The sequence below is a fragment of the Sporobolomyces koalae genome (assembly GCF_050403365.1).
Source record: "Sporobolomyces koalae JCM15063 DNA, S_koalae_JCM15063T_v1_ctg3, whole genome shotgun sequence".
Taxonomy (NCBI): Eukaryota; Fungi; Basidiomycota; class Microbotryomycetes; order Sporidiobolales; family Sporidiobolaceae; genus Sporobolomyces; species Sporobolomyces koalae.
Genome location: NW_027481768.1, coordinates 602,010 through 619,637, shown reverse-complemented (window position 1 = coordinate 619,637; position 17,628 = coordinate 602,010). Strand labels below are relative to the sequence as shown.

The 17,628-nt window shown below is 54.9% G+C and overlaps 10 protein-coding genes across 10 annotated transcripts; 6 read left to right on the top strand and 4 right to left on the bottom strand.

Moving 5' to 3' along the window:
• Positions 1 to 29: 29 nt before the first annotated feature.
• JCM15063_005148 (uncharacterized protein) lies at positions 30 to 1,605 on the bottom strand (the record flags this gene model as incomplete). The annotated part of the gene is made up of 6 exons (XM_076676251.1): positions 30 to 133; positions 228 to 346; positions 988 to 1,129; positions 1,198 to 1,295; positions 1,357 to 1,422; positions 1,490 to 1,605. The coding sequence occupies 6 exons, from the start codon at positions 1,603 to 1,605 to the stop codon at positions 30 to 32; spliced, it is 645 nt and encodes a 214-aa protein (XP_076536789.1).
• A 535-nt stretch (positions 1,606 to 2,140) lies between these two features.
• On the top strand, positions 2,141 to 3,945 carry JCM15063_005147 (NAD(P)/FAD-dependent oxidoreductase; the record flags this gene model as incomplete). Its single annotated transcript, XM_076676250.1, has 8 exons — positions 2,141 to 2,224; positions 2,301 to 2,365; positions 2,436 to 2,827; positions 2,899 to 3,103; positions 3,165 to 3,244; positions 3,303 to 3,363; positions 3,425 to 3,645; positions 3,713 to 3,945. 8 exons carry the CDS (start codon positions 2,141 to 2,143, stop codon positions 3,943 to 3,945), a joined length of 1,341 nt encoding a protein of 446 aa, XP_076536788.1.
• A 157-nt stretch (positions 3,946 to 4,102) lies between these two features.
• On the top strand, positions 4,103 to 5,280 carry NAM9 (mitochondrial 37S ribosomal protein uS4m NAM9; the record flags this gene model as incomplete). The annotated part of the gene is made up of 4 exons (XM_076676249.1): positions 4,103 to 4,156; positions 4,284 to 4,652; positions 4,734 to 5,105; positions 5,206 to 5,280. 4 exons carry the CDS (start codon positions 4,103 to 4,105, stop codon positions 5,278 to 5,280), a joined length of 870 nt encoding a protein of 289 aa, XP_076536787.1.
• A 373-nt stretch (positions 5,281 to 5,653) lies between these two features.
• Positions 5,654 to 7,365, top strand: SFH1 (Sfh1p; the record flags this gene model as incomplete). Its single annotated transcript, XM_076676248.1, has 5 exons — positions 5,654 to 6,345; positions 6,413 to 6,528; positions 6,613 to 6,806; positions 6,884 to 7,236; positions 7,311 to 7,365. 5 exons carry the CDS (start codon positions 5,654 to 5,656, stop codon positions 7,363 to 7,365), a joined length of 1,410 nt encoding a protein of 469 aa, XP_076536786.1.
• A 327-nt stretch (positions 7,366 to 7,692) lies between these two features.
• On the top strand, positions 7,693 to 9,269 carry JCM15063_005144 (alpha/beta fold hydrolase; the record flags this gene model as incomplete). Its single annotated transcript, XM_076676247.1, has 4 exons — positions 7,693 to 8,140; positions 8,205 to 8,345; positions 8,402 to 8,919; positions 8,985 to 9,269. The coding sequence occupies 4 exons, from the start codon at positions 7,693 to 7,695 to the stop codon at positions 9,267 to 9,269; spliced, it is 1,392 nt and encodes a 463-aa protein (XP_076536785.1).
• A 115-nt stretch (positions 9,270 to 9,384) lies between these two features.
• Positions 9,385 to 11,453, top strand: JCM15063_005143 (uncharacterized protein; the record flags this gene model as incomplete). Its single annotated transcript, XM_076676246.1, has 5 exons — positions 9,385 to 9,939; positions 10,006 to 10,552; positions 10,620 to 10,983; positions 11,062 to 11,123; positions 11,206 to 11,453. 5 exons carry the CDS (start codon positions 9,385 to 9,387, stop codon positions 11,451 to 11,453), a joined length of 1,776 nt encoding a protein of 591 aa, XP_076536784.1.
• Positions 11,454 to 11,488: 35 nt separating this feature from the next.
• Positions 11,489 to 13,629, bottom strand: JCM15063_005142 (FMN-dependent alpha-hydroxy acid dehydrogenase; the record flags this gene model as incomplete). Its single annotated transcript, XM_076676245.1, has 10 exons — positions 11,489 to 11,694; positions 11,775 to 11,948; positions 12,021 to 12,172; positions 12,274 to 12,521; positions 12,596 to 12,667; positions 12,731 to 12,942; positions 13,014 to 13,046; positions 13,126 to 13,151; positions 13,217 to 13,485; positions 13,561 to 13,629. 10 exons carry the CDS (start codon positions 13,627 to 13,629, stop codon positions 11,489 to 11,491), a joined length of 1,461 nt encoding a protein of 486 aa, XP_076536783.1.
• Positions 13,630 to 14,357: 728 nt separating this feature from the next.
• Positions 14,358 to 14,744, bottom strand: JCM15063_005141 (small nuclear ribonucleoprotein F; the record flags this gene model as incomplete). Its single annotated transcript, XM_076676244.1, has 3 exons — positions 14,358 to 14,379; positions 14,455 to 14,519; positions 14,598 to 14,744. 3 exons carry the CDS (start codon positions 14,742 to 14,744, stop codon positions 14,358 to 14,360), a joined length of 234 nt encoding a protein of 77 aa, XP_076536782.1.
• A 256-nt stretch (positions 14,745 to 15,000) lies between these two features.
• On the top strand, positions 15,001 to 15,747 carry JCM15063_005140 (uncharacterized protein; the record flags this gene model as incomplete). The annotated part of the gene is made up of 5 exons (XM_076676243.1): positions 15,001 to 15,094; positions 15,159 to 15,224; positions 15,302 to 15,396; positions 15,469 to 15,537; positions 15,601 to 15,747. 5 exons carry the CDS (start codon positions 15,001 to 15,003, stop codon positions 15,745 to 15,747), a joined length of 471 nt encoding a protein of 156 aa, XP_076536781.1.
• A 68-nt stretch (positions 15,748 to 15,815) lies between these two features.
• MAK32 (Mak32p) lies at positions 15,816 to 17,099 on the bottom strand (the record flags this gene model as incomplete). Its single annotated transcript, XM_076676242.1, has 4 exons — positions 15,816 to 15,938; positions 16,003 to 16,074; positions 16,147 to 16,664; positions 16,787 to 17,099. The coding sequence occupies 4 exons, from the start codon at positions 17,097 to 17,099 to the stop codon at positions 15,816 to 15,818; spliced, it is 1,026 nt and encodes a 341-aa protein (XP_076536780.1).
• Positions 17,100 to 17,628: the final 529 nt, after the last annotated feature.

The following is a 17,628-nucleotide window of genomic DNA, read 5'->3' as shown; positions in this document are numbered from 1 at the left end:
TGCAAGCGCTTCAGCCAGAGTGAAACGGCTCAGGTTTCGGCGGCGACGGCCGATCCCGAAAATCCACAAGACCGGCAGTACGAGGGACGCCAAGACTCCGAAGACGAGTAAGGCAACAGAGCCCCTCCAAAAGCTAGGCACGTAAAAGGTCGCTATGAGCGAGCCGACAGTGTGCGGACACAGTCGTAGGGGATGTGGCGGCTCGGAGAAAAAGGCTACGTACTGACTGAGATGGGACTCGGTGAGTGCGATAAAGGCGGCCGCGAGCGAGAACGTGACGATAGCCGACAGGATGGTCAACCCGTACAGGATCGAGCGTGCAAGCTGAGTGACAAACGGCATCGTGCTAAGCAAGGCGAAGACTGGGTGAAAGTTTGTCAAGACAGTCCTCCGAGACACGTGTAGCAATCGAGAGAGAGAGGCGGCAAGGGAAAGAGAGGCAAGAAAGACGAGAAACTCCGAGATGTCCATCGGTGTTGGTGACGAATTCTCCTCGCTCTACTCGCCAGCTCGTCTCGCTGTGCTTTCTCCATCTGGATTCATCAGCCGGAGCAGCATCGCTATCGCGATCAACGCTGAAACGAGGGCCTACAAGGCTCGAACCTCGTTGGCCTCGCACTCGTGCCCAGGTTGAGAAGGCTCCAATATGCGCGGTGCGTGCGGCGTCTCGCCGTAGTGACCAGCTGTACAGCTCACAGTCGGATCTTGTACATGGATCACTGACCAAGTCAGACTCCAAGGTGTTGCCATCTGAAAGGAATATAGCTACGAGTTGAAACGGATAAGGATTTTGCTGCAGCGCTCGTTGACCTCCTCGCTTCCAGCAGTGCAGGACCGGCTCAAACGTTACTCATCTGCGTCGATTCCCCATGAGACGTCGCCATAGACTCTCGCCTCGAGGGAATACATGCATGCGCAGGTCCACCTCGGACGGTTTCGTCGAGAGGCCGGTTCCACACCCGCGTCTGGATCCCAAACGCCACACACATGAACAAGAGACCGTTGAGGAACGCCCAGCAGATGAAGCCTGTGATCATCATCGCCTTGGCAAACGTGCAGGCGTAGAGTTCGACGCAAAAGTCATCCCGAAAATCTTCTCGAAACTCAGCCGCGGTCGTGGCAGATCCCCCTAATTTGGGGAAAAAAGCGTCAATTGGGCACAGCTGGAATTGATGTACAGGCATGAAGCAGTCGTACCGAGGTACAGAGCCCAGGGCACAAAAATTGCGGCAATCTCGAATGCGAGAGAGCCGACCACACCAACTTGTTTGCGTCGTGAATGGAAACCAAAGTGTCTGTGCAGCGAGTCCCTTGTTAAAGCTCTGACTCGCTAAAATTGGACACAGTCTTGCGTACAGAATGGGTAGGGTCAAGAGAAGCAGGATGGAAGCGGCCATCAACACTGCACTCGGTTGATAATAGCTAGTCAGATGTCCACCAGGATCAGTTTGAGAGCAAATCCGCAGATCATTCACAGCAATATGCGCACCTGGGTTGATCCTCGCTCCAATAGACGATGAATGCTATACACATCGCCAGATTCGCCAATGCCAAAAGAATGGCAAAGCTGTAGAGCACGGTGCGCACGATAGTCGTGACTGGCATGATTCGAGCTTCGTAGGTTATTGCGATTTCGGAGAGCTAATGGTTGAGGAACCGGGAGAGGAGAGAGCGAAAGGGCACCTGTGAGCGAAAACTGACTCGAGCTCAAGGAACGTGTTTCGTGGATCCCTTAGCTTGGATCAGCGTCATCCGACTTGGTGTCGAAGAGGTTCACGCGGGCTCTCGAGCACGAGAACTTGGACAAGACCATGCTAGTCGAGGAGAGGCTGTAGCTATGACGCCGCTGCCAAGAAGCGGGAGCGTCCGGAACCCGGTCCGGTCAAAGGCCTGTGCAGAAGATTCCGGTCGTCACCTGACGCGGAGAATCCGACAGCTTAAGGCGAGCAAGACCATATGAGGACCAGAGCGGTACACCTCGAACTCGACGATAAAGAGCGAGAGAGAGGAAATTGAATCCAAGTGGAGTCGCGCCCAATAATACAATGCAATCTCAATACTTATTACGGAATTAGAACGTCTCAAATGCATTACAGCATACAATTGGGATTTCCGACATTCCTGCCCGCGCTGACTGTCCATGTCTAGGTCTCTCCGGAAGCGTTATCCGTACCTTGAGCCAGCGCTAGCGGTCGATACGCTCGTCATTGGAGGCGGTGTGGTCGTGAGTCGCGCTCGCAGTCCCCTCGAGACCCCACCCGCATCCGAAGCAGTCTCATGCTGACCAAATCGACGCATAGGGACTCGCCATCGCAGAGCGACTGACCAAGTCATTCGCGAACAAGACTACCTTTCTCGTCGAGCGGTACGCTTTCTGACCCCACACCGCATCCCTCACAGTCCTGCATCTATCGCTGACCCACTTGATTGGACAGACATGGTCAGATTGGCCAAGAGACTTCTAGCCGCAACAGCGAAGTGATTCATTCGGGGATCTACTACGCTGCCGACAGTCTCAAAACCGCGCTCTGCATTCGAGGTCGCGACCTCCTTTACTCGCGTTGCAAGGATCGAGGGATCCCGTTTCGACAGACCGGGAAGCTCATTCTGGCAACGTCGAAGGAACAAGAGGGATACCTCCAGAATCTACTGCAGAAGTCGGAAAGGCTACGTCGCGACAAAATCGGAGACGTGCCGCTCGAATGGCTCTCGGGCCGAGAAGTTCGGAATTTAGAGCCCGACGTTGGCGAAGGCGTCGTCAGTGCGCTCAGGAGTCCCAGAACTGGCATTATCGATTCGCACGCTTTCATGACGAACCTCGAACAAGGTGTGATCCGTTTTTGCGATATCCAAGCTCGCGACGGGCCGCTGATCAATCACGGCATATTCAATTGGCAGAAATCACGGAAAGCGAACTAGGCGAACTTGTATGCGGTACACGCGTGGTCCGGATAGACCGGCATGAAGCGACGGGCGGAGGGAAACGAGGCGACGGTAGCGAGAGCGGATGGGTCGTCCAGACAGTCACAGACGACGGCAGCGGCGGCGAAGGCGATCGGAATGCGGTCCTTGCGAAAGCTATCGTTAATGCTGCAGGGCTCAAGTTCGTCCCTCCCTAACTTTTCGATGAAACTAGTCAAGCTGATGTTGTATCCATCGTCCAGCGCACATCACGTACTCAACCAAATCCTGCCAGATGACAAACAGCTGAAATTGCAGTTTGCCAAGGGGTCATACTTTTCCTGTGAGCTTGACAGCCAGCCAATCGGTTCGAAATCGAAACTGACTTTGGCACAAATCAGATCGCGGGCCTGGCGTCGCAAATGTCAGTCACTTGCTGTACCCGTGTCCCGAAGGAAACAAGTACGTCGCACGCAGCTGGAGATTGGTGCTTCCTCGCTGACGCGATTTGCCGCTGGCATAGATCGCTCTCCGGTCTGGGAACGCACTTGACCATGAGTCTCGAGAACGAAATTCGCTTCGGACCCGACGTACAATGGTTGACGCCACCAATAGAAGAAGGAGAGGATGTGCCAGACTTCTGGGAACAGCATCTCGCCGCAGACGAAGAGAGGATGGAGCTCGCGATCCGCGAGGTGCGCAAGTTCTTGCCTAACGTTACGGCAGACGGTTTCTCTCCCGATTGTGAGTCTTTTGCTCCTGCGCCGGCTAGTCTACGGTCTTCTGTTCGCTGACTTGAGGGGGATCACAGATGCTGGCATCCGGCCGAAACTGTCTGGCCCGGGAGAAACGGCAGTGGATTTCTCGATCACTCACCCGCAGCCGGGATTCATCTCGCTGCAGGGTATAGAGTCTCCGGGCTTGACATCTTCCCTTGCGATCGCCGAGGTTGTCGAAGGGATCGCGCGACGGGAAGTATTCGGGATGGGCAAGGGCACTGGGCGGACAGTGAGCGATTCGGGTCTTATAGATGGCTGGGCGTAGAAGATGGATTGTCTGCATTGTCAGCGCTTGTAGCATGCCATTGAACAGAGGCTGCGGGACAGAGCCGCGAGAGTAGCGCGCCAAACCAACTTTCTTGATCTGCAACCTCCTCGGCACGACATCCCTCCCGGCAAGGTTCAGGTGCTGCACATTCACGATGGGACACCGTGCCAAGAACCCTACGCATCTGGTGAAATGCCTGCCGCGCATGGTGAGCAGAACTCTTTCGCTGGCTGCTCGCTTCTCATCCGAGTCTCGCATCGCTTGTCGCCTCGCACACGACCCGACTCGATCCAACCAGACCAACTGACATTCGATCTCGTGATGGTGCTCTTCAGAGCTGGTCTCCTGCGAACCTGTACAACCTGTACCAGCGTTCGTATGGCCCGCCGACAGCCGAAACCAAATTCACGAAATCGGCGTTGACCATGTTCCAGCAGAAATGGAAAGCCAAGCAACTCGTGCGCGCGTACCACGGAGATTGGATCCCGGAACAAAAGTTCAAGAAGGGGTACCTCCCGAACGGGTTGCCTCCGATCGTCGGGAACAAGTTGGCGGGAGAAGCCAAAGTGCCACTCGCGAGCATGATGTTTGCCGAAGTCGAGAAGAGGCTCGATACGGTCGTGTTCAGATGCTGTTTCGCCGACAGCGTGTACAAGGCGCGACAACTGGTCGTGCACGGCAAGGTCAAATTGAACGGTCAGAAAGTAAGCTCTTCTCCCCCGTCTCATTCCCAAAAAACGATCGGAACGACAGGTCGACTGATACTGGCTCGGATATGACTGTAGGTGACTGATGCGAACATCAAGCTGCAACCGGGAGATCTCATTTCGGTCGAACCCGAAGCTGTGGTGACCCTGCACCGCTCGAAAGCGAAGAAACCGGCAGCAGAACCGGCCGCTTCCGAGCCGTCAGAGTCGGACGTCTCTGCCGAATCCCCTGTCCCTCCCGCACCGAAACCTGCGACCCCCACTGCGCCGAAACCTCTACGATTCCGACTACCCGATTTCGCCGCACCTTTCCTGTTCATCCCGCCGTACATTGAACCTTCATTCTCGACGTGTTCGGCAGTATACCTGCGGCACCCGACCGCGGCACCGGGAGTGAGCGAAGTGCCGAGTCCGTACGAGGCAGATGGCGAGGTCATGAGATTAGCCTGGGTAAGTTCTTCTTGCCAATTCCTTTCGTCTTCGCTGCAGTTTGAATCGCTTGTTCCCTCGACGGAGATGCTTACGATGGTTTCGATTCTTGGTTCTACAGGAGTACTACGTTGCGCGAGGACGCAAGGTGGACAAGCGACCAGAGAGTTCTCGAGGCAAGCGGTTGGGCGCGTAGAAGCATATTTGCACTTTGTAACCCGTATATCCCCCTGGACAGCAATCACGTGAAGGGAGTATACTCGAAGCTCGCGAGCATCATATAGTTAGATGACCGACAGACTTTGACATGCGGAAAATGCATCGCTCGTTCGCGCTTGTTCCGCAAAGCGCATTCAACGGCCACGGCTTTCACAGTCGAGAGCTTCAGCGACACTTTTCGACGCGTCGATCTACGCATCCCCGGTCCGCTTACGACCTCGCGGAAACCGGCCTCACCTCGCCAGAACGAACCTCGTTGTTGTTCCGTTTCGACCTTCTCCACCTCGGATCCGGAGACCGATCAGACGAAACGCGTCAGGCAGAGTTCGTCTCGACTGCTGGTCCTTCATATGTCGGGCTACGGCTACCCCGGACAGCCGCTCGCGTCAAGTTCGACGCGGATGAGCACTCCGACCACTTCCCGCAGCGGGCGCGCGATCAAACCGGTCAAGCAGTACCAAATCCAGCACCAACCGCAATCACAATCGTCCTCGTCACGACCTTCGAGGTCATCGGCGCTCAACCCGAACAGCTCATCGAGATCGGTCCCGGTGCGACACCAACTCGGGACGACGGCGCATCCGGTCTTGCCCCTCACTCGAATCACGCAGGCGGGACATGAGGGCAAACAGGGCATGTTCACGAGTTACCCGACCCGAATGAGGTTGGGTACGAGCTCGTTGATGCAACCGTCGGCCCTCGCCCCCGCCGCTGCTGCCGTTCAGGCCGCAGTCGAAGGAGGCGTACCAACCAGAGGGTCAGGCACGAGTACTCCGATAGGACTTGGTCCAGGAGCGGGCAAACGGCAACGCTCAACGGTCAACTATGCAGAACTTGGTCAAATCTCTGATCCCGAAGACGACGACCCGGACGAACCTCGCTCGAAGCGAGGGACGAGTGGAGTACCTGGAATCGTACCGAAGAAGGCACTTGTTGAACGAGACTTGCAGCCATGGGGGGACGGCAAATCGTATCTCGGAGTACTGCCGCCTGGCAACATGGTCACAGTGCAGCCTGCAGTCAAGACGAGACACGTCGCTGCGTGAGTTACGAGGATTTCGTGCCTGTGGTGTGACAAGATCCACTGATTTGAGCAACGCACGCTACAGAACCGAGGAGCAATTGGAAGATCTCGCCGAAATTCCGGCAGCGTTCGTACCCATCCAGATTGATCTCGATTATCGAACTTTCAAGATTCGGGATTCTTTCGTCTGGAACGTGCATGGTGAGCCCCTCATCAATTTCTTCTGAATTACGCCATGCGAGTTCAAGCCAGCTGACTCCGGCATGATTTCGTTGATCTCGACAGAGAAATTGATCACGCCCGACTCTTTCGCGCGGACGTTCTGTGATGATCTCGAACTGGGTCCGGAGCAAGCAGCGGAAGTGAGCCGACAGATCTCGGAACAGATTGATGAGCAAGCCGGGATGGCAGAGATCGCCTTTACAAGTCCAGAAGACGAACGGGACATGGCAGAGAAGGATTTGCGAGTCATCATCAACGTACGTGATCCCTCGTTTGCAATCGCTTGCTATATGTACGGAAACCAGTCTGACCCACGACCACTCTCCGGTTGTAGCTCGACGTCCAGATCGGGACCTTGCATGTTCGGGATCGAATCGAGTGGGACCTCACCTCGAGTCTGACCCCCGAGCTTTTTGCTGCGACGCTCGTACGAGACCTGTCGCTGCCAACATCGGCAGCCCCGATCATCTCGCATGCGCTACACGAAGAAATCTCTCGACTGAAGAAATCGTGTCTCGAGATGGGACTCGTAGGAGCCGACGACTGGCAATTGAGGAGGAAAGGGTCAAAGCCTCTCGAAGGGATCTGGAGGGAATGGACCGAGGCGCAAACGTTTGGTCCGATAGTCGAAAGGTTGACACTCGATGAACTCGACAAGGTCGAGGCAGAACGGGAACGAGCTAGCAGGCGAGTTTCGCGGTTCCATGTCTCCTCTCTTTCGACGTTGTTCGCGAAATCTGACCTAGCGTCCATGCTTTTAGGCGAGCAAAGAGGGAACGGCTGGCGGGCCCGCGGGTTGGAAGGCCGCGGCGGTAGAAACTTGCAGGCGTGTTCCAATATACAGAAAAGCGCTATTATTGCGATAACTGAATTGAGCGAGATTTTCTGCAAGGAGCTGACGAAGGAGAAAGCGAAAGCTTGAAGCTTGATTATGACTTGTGGCCTAAATGAGCTTCGCCTGGAAACTCACCGATTGTTATGAGCCGTCTGCTGCATACTTACAGCGTAATCATCGGCGACGGTATGCTGTACCGCTAGATTTTTCCCGAGCGCGATAGCCGGTTTCGAGGTTGTGCCGGCGTTCGGCCGCTGAGCCCGCCCCCGATTGAGCCGGTTTCGCTCCTTTTCCGCACGCTGTTCACCATGGCCGAGTTGGATCCGATCGAAGGGCAAGCCAAAGTTCTACAAGGTCCACTTCTGCCGTTGTTGTCGCCCAAGGCTCTCGAACGGGAACTACCTCGCCTCGCGCGCCGCTCCCCACCTCCGCAACTGCGACCCGGATGGACGTTCGAAACGTTTACAGTACCTGCCGCGTACCCACGAAGCTTCCCCGGCAGCACGAAATCACCTTTGGAGCAGCTGCAAGACCCTACAGACGCGAAAGGAGGCAGGCTCGATACAGAAACAGCATGGAAACAGTTGATTCAACCTCAGGTTGAAGCGTTCAACAAGCCAGTCAGACTAGACGACCAGGAAGAACTCGATAAGCAGCAACAGCTAGTGCTATCGGTGAATCGGTATCGGCCTCCTATCGAAAGGCGGACGAAAGGCTTGACCCTGGTCCTCTCGCACGCGAATGGCTTTTACAAAGGTGAGTTCGCGTTACGTGACAGGTCAGCTGATTGGATCAAAGCTGATAGACACAATTCATGCAGAGGTCTGGGAGCCCATGCTTTCCGTGCTTCTCGAGGATCTTGAAACAGCCAATTGTCTTCCCGTCGAGGAGGTTTGGGCGCTCGATTGTGTAGTACAGGGCGACTCGGCAGTCCTGAACGATGAAGTTCTCGGTCCTGTCTGTGAGTGTCGTTACGCAACCTTGCACTGCGGACCTAGCTGATATACTCATTGCTAGTCAATTGGATGGATCACGGTCGAGACATCCTCAACTTTCTCGTCTCGTACATTGACGGAAACCCGTCCGACCCTTCGTCCGCGACGACGCCGACCCTCAAGCCCGCGTCCAACGTCGATCAGTCTTTGCTCAAGCTCGACAACACGACCCCGGTCCCTGCGGGCGCAAATTCTCCTGCGCAGCGCAAGTATCGAGACCGGCTGATTGTCGGGATCGGACACTCGCTCGGAGGCGGCGGAACGGCGTTTGCTGCTACTGCCTGTCCCTCGCTGTTCTCGTCTGTCATCTTTCTCGACCCCGTGCTCGTCGAGCCTCCGACTCGCTCAACTCGACCGCTCGCGATTGGCGCGCTCGTGCGTAAGCAGAAATGGAAGACCCGAGAGGAGGCGCTCGCTGGATTTCAAAAGAAAGCGTTCTTCCGAGCGTGGGACGAACAAGTGTTGCAGGCGTACAGCCAGTTCGGATTGAAGGATACGAGCGAAGGGGTCGCACTCAAGACCACTGCTCGTCTAGAAGCTGTAGGTTACTTCATGATGACTCAATGATCAAGACATGTGCTGACACCTCGAACGCTTTCGAACAGCTCACATTTGCCGACGCTGCCGTCACTGCGTCAATCCGGGCAAACCAACGTCTCGCGAGCCTCCCACCTGTGCTGCCGGTGCATTTCGTCTGGGCGGACGAGAACCGTTCCGTGCTCAAAGAGTCAAACATTGAGCAAATTTGCAAGCGCCAAGTACCGCATTCGACCATGTCGCGTGTCGAAGGAGCCGGCCACCTCATCGTCCACGAGAAGCCTCGACTCACTGCACAGCGGATTGGCGAATTCCTCAAGAAGACTTACTCGGTGACTGGTGCCAAATTGTAGTGATTGTCGTTGTTGTTGTGAAAATGAGAGCTCGGATCGAAAATCTAGTCGCGCTCGAGCTTGCCTCTCGCCATAACCTCGACTCCTGTTAGTCTCCCTCGTCTGGCCCATCCACATGAGCTTCTCGTCGTGGCCAGGCTATCGCCCGGGTCACGAATGGCGAGTCGAGCGTCATCACGAAAAGACTCGGTTCTGTCGTCGCCTGGGAGTGCTCGAGCAGCGCTTCGACATTGCCAGTAGTAAGAACGGACAATCTGACACGTTTGTCAGACTCCGCATCAAGCTGGACGGGCCACACAAGGCAAGAGCAAGCAACACCGCCTCATTCCTCACTCGGATCCTCCTCGCCTGGACCCGACTGCGGGCAAAGCATCCGCTATTGGCGGCTACCATCCACGATGAGCCTACCAGCTCAATCTCAGGGGTTCCAGCACGCAAATTCCAGTATGACTCGCCAACCACGGTCGAAGCCCTCTCGAGAGCACGAGAATCGCTCTTGGTCGCGCGTACGCAGAACATTCAAGCTCTCATGGATGAGATACAGAACAAGTACATCCTCAACGGCAAGCGCGTACTGCTCAGCGATTCCGACTGTCTCGCTCGACTCGTTTTCGTCGAGCATGACTCGTCGGACGGCACACTCGGCTTCTTCTTGGTGCTCTCGCACGTGGTAAGTATGCCAGTTCAAGTTCTTCTTCGACAGAGTAAGAAGCGTCTGACATTTGTGGATCCCCAGATCTCGGACGGCGTCTCTGTGTTCAAGCTTGTGAACGAATTGTTCGCGACCGCATCCGACCACAATTTGCCCTCTCCCGAACAGCAACCAACTTTTCTATCCTTTGACAACTTTATTGCGTCTCGCCTCGACCTAGCCCCGTTCGAATTGCGGGAAGATCTCCATCGCGCCTGGCGGACGACCCGACCTGATTCGGACATTCTCAGTTCACTGCCTCTGGCAACAGAAGATCACCTACCGCTATTGCCCCTGAGTGAGGCACAAGAAGACGTCTCGCAAGACGCGATCGAGGCCCCATCAGACCTGCACGCAACTACAAAAGCCAAGCCTCTGCCAACGAGTCCGGCTCGTCTGCGATGGATCTGGGCCATCACGCGGACCCTCATTCTCGCTCGTCAGCGGCGGTTCCCGCGCTCACTACACATACCGAGGATAATCTCTGACACGCCTCCCACAAGACCGAGCACGAGATGGGAATTTGTGCGATTCGACAAGCTCACGTCGCGTAGCATTTTGGACCTATGCAAGCAGCACCGTCAGAGCCCCAGTAAATCACGCACAACGTTCACCTGAAGCGACTTGTAGGCTGATTTGTATGTTGTGTTTCCTTGCAGGTATGCTTCTGTACTCGATGCTAGCGCTCGCAACGACAAACCTGCTCACTTCCCTCTACCCATTTGAACCGTACCATCCTGTCCTTGTAGGCTTTCCGTTCTCTGCTCGTCGGTTTCTCGAATACAACCCAAAGACTCTGAGCGACCCTGCTGCCGACCTTGCGATCCGGATCACGTTCGGATCAATTCACCTACCAAACTTGCCTCTCGCTCTCGACGATGCCGATGCGACTACGGTATGCGACGCTGTCATGAGGAACGCTCGTCTCGCAAAACGACAATTTGATAAACGGCTCGCACCCGACAAGCTCAGTCGGACGATTTTTCTCGCGCTGGCGGACGCGCTGAATACGGACCGATTGCTGTCAGTCTAACCTCGATCGTCATATGGCCCCTTCGCTTTGTATCTTTCAGCTTTCGCTAATGGATGTTCCTACTGCAGCACGAGGTACGGACGAAAGGCGCCTCCATGGGAAGACCCGAAAACTTGCATCAACGCTTCCAGTTGAGTCGTCTCTCAAAAGAACCTTGACGGTGCATTCAATTCCGTAGCTCCGCGCGGACTGACCTCGCGCGCAACATACAGTGATTGGAGACGTGGATCGTATCCTGGCTACCTCGTTCAACTGCCCAGACTTTCGAGTCCACTTGTCAGACCTCGAGCTTGGGACGAGGTTACACCTCGGGGAAGGCAACTTTAACGAAGGCTTCACATTCGACGGCCAATTACAATTGTGTATGGGAATCGACGAACACGTCATCGATCCCGCATACATTTCGACCATTCTCGAACAAGTCAAACTCATCGGGCTCAAGATCGCCAGTCTGCAATAACAACATTAAAAAATATTGGGTCCCGAGCGGAAACCTTACAATTTGGCGAGTACTGTTTTTACTGGACTGTCGTAAGGTCCAGAATAGAGATTGCGTTCAAGTTCGGTCGCGTTCACGATCGTCGGTTCGAGCTGCGACAGTTGGGTTGACCCGACCAAGCGAACATTCTGAGCCAATTCGTCCCTCAAGATGGTAGCAACTTGGTTGACCCCTTCTTGACCGAATGTCAACGAGTACATGACTGTTTCGAAGGCAAAAGGAAAAATCTGATGAGCAGAAGCCTCATCGCGGAGGATCTCGAGCATAGAGTGGGTATTTTACAGGGTCGACCAATCCCAATGGCGGTTGCACCGAGGGCGAGCAGTTTGATGATATCGGTTCCTCTCCGTACTCCTCCATCGGCCCACACTTCAGTTTGATCGAGTACCCAAGGTTCGTACTTTCGAATCTCGAGCAGAGTCTCGAGCGAAGATGGCGCTCCCTCCAGTTGACGACCTTGAAAACAAGAAAAATATAACAGTTCTCAGTTTCGAAACAACGAATCTGGTGGCAATTTGTCCGCTTTACCACCGTGATTCGAGAGGTAGATCGCTGAAGCTCCATGATGAGTTGCGAGCGCGGCGTCTTCGGCAGATTGAATGCCTTTCACAACGACTGGCAGCCCTGTGAGTTTCTTGATCCAAGCGATATCTGGCCAGCTTAACGCCGGATCGACGTAGCTGAACATTTGCGATGCGATCGAGGCGGTAGGATCAGGAGCGCTAGGCAAGTCGGGTCAGTAAGACTGTTTCCAAATCAATGAGAATGGCGATTTACTCACTTTCCGAGGGTCTGCGCGATACCTTGTGGAGGAGACAGAGTGCGATCGGGGGCGTCAGGCGCGGTAGCTTCGACGGCTTGCTTCATGTTTGGATCCTCGACCACTTCGGCTTCGAGCTTTGTCCGCTCGTCTCGCTCGCGCTTGCCCGCCACAGGTGCATCGACAGTGACAACTATGGCTTTGTATCCAGCTTGGACAACTCGTTGTAACTGCAGTTCCGTTTTCTTGCGATCTTTATTGACATAAAGCTGACAATCGGGCGACGTTCAAGGATGAGTCGAAGCAAGCAACAACGGAGAGCACACGAATGAGAGAGACGCACCTGGAAAAAGAGGAGACTCTGAGGTGATTGCGAAGCGATCTCTTCGAGCGAGATTGACGAATTTGACGATACCTATTCGACAAGACGGACGGTGAAGCTCTTGACACTTAGTTTGAAAGGAACGGCGTGACTTGCGACATAAGGGAAACCATGGAGATTCGCAATTCTCGCCAATGCGTTCTCTCCGTCTGGATGTGCCAATTTTCCCATCGCCGCAGGAGCAATGAAGAACGGTACCGAACTCTTGTGACCGAGAATGCGAGTTGACAGGTCAACAGTCGACACGTCACGCATGACGCGAGGGCGAAGTCGAACTCGGGAGAACGACTGTCGGTTCCAGTGATGCGCTGTGACAGGACGATGAACCAGGTTCAGCTCGAAAACTCAGTCAGAATATTTACTGTAGAGGAGCACTCACTGTACTCGTCATCTGCAGCAGAGCGGTAGTACGCTGCTCGTAAAAAGAAAAGGGAGGGCGAGGTCAGCTCGAAAGCGCACCAGGGGAAACCGCGGAATATCCGTGAGCGCACCCCATGCTTTAGTCTTGAGCAATTGTCTGTTGAGATCGGATTCAAAAGGCTCAGCATGGTCCCCTGCTCGAATACCCAGGAGAACGCGTACTCTGCAGCTCTTTCAATATCGTCCAAGTTGAGACAATTGTTCAAGCTCGGTCGGACCGCACCGTCTTCTCGAGGGGCAGGTTTGACGACCTCGACAACCTTGTCGACGGTGGTCATGTCGACCGGACCTAGGTGTTTCTCGGGTGCGAGTGCTTGTTCTATCGTTCCTTTCGGATGAATCGGTTCGTACTCTTCCGTCGCATCCTTGCCAGCGTATTTGAGCAAGATTTTTTGTCCTCCGGGATGTTCGAACCCTGTCAAATCGTATGCCTGCAATCAAAAGCAGCAAACAATGTCAATTCGAGGGGTGTTAACCTTTGTTCGTGACAGCGCCTTGCGACTCACATGTCCGTTGATGATAATCCACAGATCTTGTGCGGTCTTGTGTTTGGCGATCTCGGGACCTGTAAGCATGTTTCTCTTACCTGGCGTAGGTCGAGTGAATCGGTTCGAGATGCGGGGTGCGATAGTACTGAATGCGAAGTTCTAGCACAGCGGCCGATGCGATAGTCGCTGTCTTGCTTGAATAGAAACACAGGAGCGTAGACGAAGTAGCAGAAGCGTGATGAGTTCAAACCAATCCGGAACGCGACAGTCTGTCCCACCTCGTGCCGAGAGGTGCCGCGCAGATCTCAGTGGGGGGAACACTATTTTCCAGACCTGAGCCTTGATTTCCCCGAGGACAATCCTCTCGCGATCCTCGTTCATAGTCCTCGCAGTATTCGGCTTTCGGACATTCATAAACAGGCCCTCGAATCCGTTGAGAGTATTCCTCGCGAAAACAAGGTGGTAGAATTTACAAAGGTAGATGCTAAGATCGTCTAGATCCCCAAGGAACGGCCTTCGAGAGCTGGTTGTATTCGTCCGTCGAGGGAGGCCAAGGGAGAACATAGGGCGAGAGGCAAGGAATATACATTGGGTCCAACGCGGTCGATCGCGGGGCACATAAAATCGGGTATGGAAGGAGGTCGAGGCCGTTTTCGCTCCTTTACAATTTTCTCTGGATACGCAAGGCTGCGAGCCGTAGCGGCGCAGCGAAACACGTACGCGGCGTCTAGTCGTCGGACGCGCGGATGCTGCATAGATCGAAGAGGTCAGACCACTTTCGATCCAGGTGCTTCGAAGCATATAGAGTTGGTTTCTCACTGTAACACGTTGTTGCATCTGTTGCGGCGAAATAGAGAAACATCGTGAGCGAGGCGTCGGCGAAGGAATAACGACCGACAGGCGCGAACTGACCGGATAAAGACTTCACCGAGCGATCCGACAGACTCTCCATCTTGCCACTCTTCCGTGTTGGCGAGCTGACAGTCAAGCGAGCGAGCAATAAGGATCAGCGCGATTGCGAAAAGCGTAGATCCGCAGCCATGGCAGGAGCATACCTGCACATTCATGTAGTTGTCGGTCGAGACCATGTAGCCCTTGTACTCCATTCCCCACTTGAGCCGGACGTACACCTGCTTGCCGGTGAGGTCGGCGAGGAAAGGTTTCGGGTTCACAGGCTGTGGAACGGGACGAGATGCGCCCATCGAGAGATCAAAACGTGAGCAGAGGGTGGAGCCGGCGCGGAGCATTGCGTACGCTTCACGACGCGTCTGAGTCACGGGAGACACTCACTTGGACAGACATGATCAAGTTCAGCGAGCGAGCGAGTGAGTGCAGGGAGAGAGACTCGCTCAAGCGACCTCCACCACGCAAGTTCGCAGATCCGCCTTGCTCGCGACCTCATCACGTCCCGCTCGGCGTCGGTATTTCGCTCTCGCAGCACGCTTGTGAACTAGTCATATGAGCTCAGACGAAGAGGGAGGACGCGGAGCTACACGAGGGGGAGACGATGATGTCGCCCTCCCGAAAGCGACCGTCAACAAACTGATCCAAGGTGAGTTCGACTCTCGCGTGTTACGACCTCGCGATCGCTCTCTCTGATCCGAACCGAGCGACAGAGCTGCTTCCGGAAGGGTTTATCGCGACGAAAGAAGTCAAGGATCTCATGGCAGAGTGCTGCAAAGGTCCGCATCCCTTCCTTGCGCGGAGACAACCGCACTTGTTGAAACTGAAGTTGGAACGAACAAACTCGTGTCGACAGAGTTTGTCCTGGCAGTCTCGTCGGAAGCGAACGAGATTTGCGACAAAGAATCCAAGAAGACCATGCTGCCCGACCACATTCTCGCCGCGCTCAAGGTGAATGTCGACGCCTGTACAAGCTTTCGACATTCTCGCTGACTTGTTGAACTTCTTCGCTTCGCACCGTAGGCTCTCGGTTTCGAAGACTTTGTTGACGGCGTGTCAGATGTTCTCAAGGACCACAAGGAACTCGCCAAGGTAAGATTCTCCCAATGATCGGCATAGTCCAAGTTTCTTTCTGACGTCAAGGAGACTGTTCAGGATGAGCGCAAGAAGAAGGCAAGCAAGAAAGCGACGGGGATGAGCCAAGAAGAGATGCTCCGGATCCAGGAGGAACTGTTCGCCGCGTCGAAAGCGCGCCTCGAGGCCGGCACGAGTGGCGAGCCTGCCGCAGTGAAAGAAGAGTAAAGGGTCCATGCCTGCTCGTATCGTGGTTGCAGGAAGTAAGGTTTCGTCTGTTGTAATTCTGTTTTTCCCTATCGCCTCCTTTTCTGAAGATCGACAAGCCGGTCTTGAGGAGAGCAGCCGTTCCAGAGCTCTCCCGTGACTCCGCCTGTCTCGACGGTCGGGAGCCCGAATTGCTCGATGATGAAGGATGCCTATTTGAGGAGGTCGATCTCGCTGTAGCGCAGAGCTAAGAATGCAGAGACTGAGCTCGCTCACCGAAACAGAAGCGCACTCGACGGCTGTGCGCAAGTCTTGTGGATACCTGACGAGTCCAGCCATGAGGCCTCCCTACGGTGTTAAGCGCAGTGTCAGTGAGCTCATGAAGACTGATTCCGGATTCATGAGATGGATAAGGCGTACGAGGAACGAGTTGCCAGCTCCGGTGACATCCTTGACCTGTTTCTGCGCCTTTGCGTTATCGTACGGGTAGAACGCCGATGTCCAGAACCCGCGTTCCTCGCCTCTCTGGAGCGTGTAGCTTCCCCAAGCTCCGCTTCGAATGATGACGACTCCCGTCGCGCCTTCGTCAAAGAAGCGCCTTGCGATGCGCTCAATTCCTTCCTGACCTTGCTCGTGAACTTGTTCGGGCGTCAAACCGTAGAACGATCCGGCTTCTTCATGGTTCGGCGAGAAGATGGCAATATGTGGCAGGATCTCGCGCAGCGATCCCATCTCTTCCGGAATGCAGCGGTCCGGTATCGGTTCGTACACGAGCGCAGGCTGCCATGTCGGGGTCGGGTTGACCCTGGGGTCTAGTTGAGCACGAATCTCGAGCGCGCGCGTTGGAGAACAGACGAAATGGAGGTACTGTGACGACCGGAAGGGTGCAGGAAGGTCTTGCGGTTCGAGCCGTGTACGAGGGGTCAAGTACTTAAAATCTGTTGATGCAGGCCAGCGGACATTAGCGGTGCGAGCTCGGAAATTGATCTTGTCGAGCCATGAGCGAGAACTGTACAGCGCGCTAGCCAGTCGGCTTTTGCTCGAATACTGTAGCTCTTACCTCGATGTTCGCCAGTGTACAGGTTCAAAGCCTTGGTCGTCTCCCCATCCTTGTCGCGGAAAATCCACATCGCAGGACCAAACTCGTTCAACTTGTCCTCGACCTGCGGATCCCAATCAGTGCCACGATCGACGAGGATCCCGACACGGTTGGCAGGCAACCATATCCGAGATCCGACCATGGCATAGGTGCCTCCACCGCCGATGACGCCGGTGTCTCGTTTGATCACGGCCGTCGAATCCGGACTTCGCCATTCGAACGTGTCGAGGATGAACAGACCGAGCGAAGCAACTGCGATCGAGCTGTCTGCCATGACGCGAGACTTGACACGGGAACGATAAGGGGACGAAGACAGATTACGTGCATGGAATCCGGCAGAGCGCCTTCATGTGTCTTGTCTTGCGCGCACAAGTCTCGAAGTGCTAGGATCGGCTGTTACCAGGTGGCCTTTGCGCTGTCTCTAGTTCCGATACTCAACGCGGGACGCTGTCAGTCGCCCGTATTGTAGAACTTGTTTGAACTCTATTCGAGCCCCTGACGCTTCTGGACTTCGGCAGAGCCCGGGTTTAGCCGCGTACGCCCACGCCCGGTCTGCTCCGAAAGCAATCTCACGTCCAATTGCTGCTGCCTTCAGTCAGCTGACGCGCTGTCCTTGTCTCATCTTGCCCACAGGAATAGACGAGTCAGCTGATTCTTACGGCGCCGTAGAGCCTTCACAGTCATTGACAAAGAGAGGCGCGTGCACTGTCAACAAAGCACTGCCCCCACGTCCACTGTCCCTTACGCTAGCCTAGACGCCCGCTACAGATTAATTGGCCACATCTGACCAGACGAGTACCTGT